Source organism: Gastrolobium bilobum, unplaced genomic scaffold, assembly GCF_033153095.1.
Source record: "Gastrolobium bilobum isolate Gb01-03AN ecotype WA unplaced genomic scaffold, APGP_CSIRO_Gbil_v1 utg94913, whole genome shotgun sequence".
Lineage (NCBI taxonomy): Eukaryota > Viridiplantae > Streptophyta > Magnoliopsida > Fabales > Fabaceae > Gastrolobium > Gastrolobium bilobum.
This window is the reverse complement of record NW_026896365.1, coordinates 1-5037: the sequence shown is the minus strand read 5'-3', so window position 1 is coordinate 5037 and position 5037 is coordinate 1. Positions and strand designations below refer to the sequence as shown.

At 36.5% G+C, this 5037-nt stretch overlaps 1 protein-coding gene across 1 annotated transcript; it reads left to right on the top strand.

The window, feature by feature from the left end:
• The first annotated feature begins 389 nt into the window (after positions 1-389).
• LOC133299376 (uncharacterized) lies at positions 390-3967 on the top strand. Its single transcript, XM_061498833.1, has 3 exons — positions 390-3004; positions 3076-3181; positions 3281-3967. Exons 1-3 carry the CDS (start codon positions 390-392, stop codon positions 3965-3967), a joined length of 3408 nt encoding a protein of 1135 aa, XP_061354817.1.
• Positions 3968-5037: the final 1070 nt, after the last annotated feature.

The window sequence follows — 5037 nt, the reverse complement described above, 5'->3', positions numbered from 1 at the left end:
TGGTTTTATTTTATTGAAATGAATGCAAAGTTGTTTGTTTAGTCATGTTAAATTACTTTCATGTTGGCAAAAAATATTATAGAAGTAATAAAAAGTTACTTCTTGGGCAGTAAAACACTGTCGCATTAGATTATATTAAAGATTTTTATTGTGGCATTAGATTAGATTACTCTTTACTGCCGTAGATTACTTCTTGGGCAGTAAAACACTTACCCTAACCTAAGACTAGACCTAAACACATATCCAAAGAGTAAGTTTAACCCTAAGATCAGAAATTATATTTGTATTCATGAACTTAAGAATATTGCAGTAGTGGTAAAATTAAAATGAGTACGAATTTGCTGAAATTGAGCATATTCTAACGAAGCTATCATCATTTTTCAGAGGTAATGGATAAGACATGGATTATGAAACCACGAAATACGATTGAATATGAACAAGGAGTTAGGGTATTCATTGATTTTGCTCTTTCTCATAGTTCTGTTGAGGGTTTGATATTATGCCCTTGCTCTCCTTGTGGTTTTAGAAAGTGGCACGAAAAGGACGTGGTTTTTGACCATTTACTTTGCACAAAATTCCCTGAAGGATACAATTTTTGGTATTTCCACGGCGAGACAGAGATTGCAGAAAGCAGTAATGTTGATCCAAATGTACAACATGCTGCCCAAGATCGCACTGTTCATGAAGATCCAATTCGAACCATGTTAAATGATGCTTTTGGGGTGGATGGGAACCATGAGGCTTTAAATGTTGGAGAAGATGGAAATCCAACCCATAATCCACATGAAGAAGGGTTTGAAGCGAAAGAATTTTATGAATTGGCAAAAGATGGAGAGCAACCATTGTACGAAGGGTGTAAGAAGTATTCAAAGTTATCCTTTATTGTGAAGTTGTATCATATCAAATGTTTGTGTGGGATGAGTGACAAGGCAATGACTCTGATATTGGAACTACTACACGATGCCTTTGAACAAGCAAAAATTCCAACTTCGTTTTATGAGGCAAAGAAGACAATTACCAAGTTAGGTTTGGATTATCAGAAAATACATGCTTGTCGAAATAATTGTATGCTATATTGGGGAGTGGAGGATGAAAATAAACAAATTTGCAAGGTATGTTACACATCTAGATGGAAACCACGCACTAAAGGAGGTGAAGTTAGTGATGGAAATAGTAAGCGTAATGTGCCTGCGAAAGTAGTTCATTACTTTCCACTAAAACCGCGCCTACAAAGGTTGTTTTTGTCGTCAAAGACTGCAGAAGACATGAAATGGCATGCTATGGATGGTGATCATGATGGAAAGATGAGGCATCCTAGAGATTCTGAAGCTTGGAAGAAATTTGATTCACTGCACACATCATTTGCATCAGACGCACGTAATGTTCGGCTTGGTTTGGCTACTGATGGCTTTAATCCATTTGGTAATATGAGTTCTAGTTACAGCATTTGGCCTGTTGTTTTAATTCCGTACAATACACCTCCATGGTTGTGTATGAAGTCAACATCATTTATTATTTCAACTATAATCCCTGGTAAACGAGCACCAGGAAATGATATTGATGTGTACTTACAACCCTTGATGAAAGAGCTGCAAGAATTATGGCTTGACGGTGTAGATACTTATGATGCTTCGGCAAGAGAGATGTTCAAATTACATGCAGCTTTATTATGGACCATTAGTGATTTTCCCGGATTAGGTAATCTGTCCGGGTGGAACACTTACACTGGGTTAGCTTGTCCATCATGTAACTTTGATTTTGAAACTTGTCGTCTTCATCATAGTAAAAAATGGTGTTTTATGGGTCATCGACGCTTTCTTCATCAAAGACACAGATTTAGATTGAACAAGGTGCGATTTAATGGAAAGCAAGATATGCGTAATCCTCCAACATTGTTGTCTGGTTGTGAGATTCTTGAACAAGTTCAAAATTTGCATGTTACATTTGGTCGAACACCTGAAGTAAATGGTAGAGGGAAAATAGCACGTGTTAGTGATCGTGGTGCACATGGGAACACTATGCAGTGGAAGAAGAAAAGCATATTTTTTGAGCTTCCATACTGGAGGCATAATTTATTGCGTCACAATCTTGACCTGATGCACATTGAGAAGAATGTATGTGACAACATCATATTCACATTGCTTAATGATGCAAATAAATCAAAAGATCACATGAATGCTAGAAAAGACTTGCAAAGAATGGGTTGTAAGCATGACCTTTGGCCATTTGAAAATGGAAAGTATCCTTTAGCAGTGTACACAATGACTAATCAAGGCAAGAAGGCTTTCCTAAAGACCTTAAGGAATATCACTGTACCGGATGGTTATGCTAGCAACATTTCTAGGTGCATAGATGTTGATTCTATGAGGCTGAGTGGGATGTTGAAAAGTCACGATTGTCATATATTGATGGAGCAACTACTACCGTTGGCCACACGAATCTCATTGCCTGATAATGTATCAAGTATTTTAATTGAGTTGTGCTCATTCTTCAAGCAGCTATGCGATAAGGTATTGACTGTTTCAAATTTGGATAATTTACAGCGTCAAGTTGTGCTAACTCTATGCCACATGGAAATGTTATTTCCCCCGTCTTTTTTCACTGTCATGGTTCATTTGGTTGTTCATCTTGTTGAGGAAGCTAAGCTTGGAGGTCCGGTTCACTACCGTTGGATGTATCCTATTGAGAGGTACTTGGGACAATTGAAATCATATGTTCGTAATAGAGCACAACCAGAAGGGTCTATAGCCCAAGGTTACCTAATACAAGAAATCTTAACATTTTGTTCAAGGTACCTCGATAATATTGAGACTATGTGGAATCGACCCAGACGTGTTGATGATGTTCCTGATGATATCTTCCCAAAATCACGCGTAGATGAATTGTTTCCCAATGTAGGAAAGCCAATTGGTGCATCGACTTATTTTAATCTTACATCCATGGAATGGTTACAGGCTCATAGACACGTGCTAACAAACTGCCCACTTGTTGAAAGCTATGTCCAGTAAGTACTGCCAATTTTTTTTTAGTGCGTAAGTGACTATATTGTTTTTTGAATGTCTTTATTTTGATTAGGGAATTCAGGACCGACTTGAAGAGACAACTAAGGAGGAGTAATCGAAGTCAGGCTGAGATAGATAGGAGGGTTCATAGAGAGTTTGTCGAATGGTTCTCTAAACGCGTGAGTAATTTATCACATAGTGCAGATGATGAAGTGTTAGGCATATTTTTTGAAAAGTTTAAATGTAGTTGACTAACACTAGTTAGTTAACCATTGTAGGTTGTCATTGATATGGATAATATTGGGGAATCAGAGAAAGCCATTATGTTTTCCTTTGCGAAAGGTCCATTTTATCAAGCTAGAAGGTTCAATGCATATAATGTTAATGGCACCAAGTATCGTACCTTGGAACGCGAGAAGAACCTAAAAACCCAAAATAGTGGAGTTTATGGAACGTTTGACACTAGAAGTTATTCAAGTAGTAAAGATGGCCAAATGATATGTGGAGGGGTTCCTTACTATGGCAAATTGATTGACATCATTGAGATTAATTACAATGGATTATTCACAGTGGCTTTGTTTAAATGTCAATGGGCTGATACCACTACTCAAAGAGGGTTAAAAAAGGATAAATTGGGTTTTACTCAAGTGAACTTTTCTAAATTGATACATACTGGTGAGAAAGAAGATGATGAGCCATATATTAAAGCTTCTGAAGCTCAAATGGTTTTTTATGTTGATGATGAGAAAGAAACTGGTTGGAGTATACCTGTTAATGTGAAGCCTAGAGACTTATATGATATGGGTGAACATATTATGACATGCACCGACCAATTTCCACCACAAAACTTGGACCAAATTTTAGTTGATGACACAATACCTCTACAGTTATCTAGACCTGCCATAGATGATGATGTTCCAAATTTGATTCCTAATCAAAATGAGGAAGAAGAAATGGATATATGACCTAATCTCCAAATATGTTTATGTCCATAATTTCAATTATTGTATTGCATTATTTATGTATGGTGTATTCTGTTTTGTATTTCATTTTTTGTATGTCCATAATATGGGTGAACATATTATTTTTGTATGTCCATGGCATAGGTGAAAACATTATTGTATTATGTTTTTTTTATTTGGTATTGTGAAGTTAATTATTAATGTGTAAGTTCTGTTGTATTTGATATATTATTATTGCTTAAGACTTATAATTGCACACAAATTGTATTCTGTGATTGCACACAATTTGTATTTACAGGATAATGGCACGCACCAAAAGATTCATTGCTAGGAGCCAATCCACAAGCTCTACTGCTCATGCACTTGAAGATCATATTGGGCAACCAAGTATTAACCATGGATACAATTCAAACCCAATCGGTACTAGTCAAGGAATAGATACTCAGCCACATGAATTGGCAGTCCAACAAGAACAAATTTCAAGCCAATCTCCACAAGGTTGTGGTCCATCTCAGCCATCCAATGAAAGACCACCAACAAACCCTCCGAAGAGAACATGCAACAAATATTGGGTTGTTGATGTCGTAGCTGATAATGGTTTAATTGATGAGGAACGATTGCGGGTAAGGGATGTTTTGGTACTTCCACGTCACAAGAGAGTTGTGTTGGAAGGAATGAAGACAAACAACCTGTTGGAGATTCGTGTGGACTTCTCCATGGTTTTTTGGGACATATTGCATGTGATCCCAAAATATTCCCCATATGTTTTGATAGGTGGCCTAATGTACCTCCGGTGTATAAGGAAAATACTTGGAAGAGCACTATTAAGGTATAAATGATCATTAAATTTCCTAAGATATACAATGATTATTTTTTTTCCAGAAATAATGTCGTTGTATAATTTTTTTTTTATTCAGCCAAAATTTGTACTGGAGAGTGAATACCATTACAACTATTGTATGCAAAATATGGGAAAGAAATGGAAGGATAACAGGTATAGGATTTGCCATGAATTTTACAAGAAGGACAAGACGTATAAGCAAAACATTGAGAACTATCCTCAAGGCATCACA

Bases quoted from the DNA above. Each gene is read 5' to 3' on its own strand.
- LOC133299376 (XM_061498833.1), top strand. From the start codon at position 390: ATGGATAAGACATGGATTATGAAACCACGAAATACGATTGAATATGAA. The intron at 3,005-3,075 runs GTAAGTACTGCC...TATTTTGATTAG, and splicing joins CTTGTTGAAAGCTATGTCCA to GGAATTCAGGACCGACTTGA. The intron at 3,182-3,280 runs GTGAGTAATTTA...TAACCATTGTAG, and splicing joins TCGAATGGTTCTCTAAACGC to GTTGTCATTGATATGGATAA.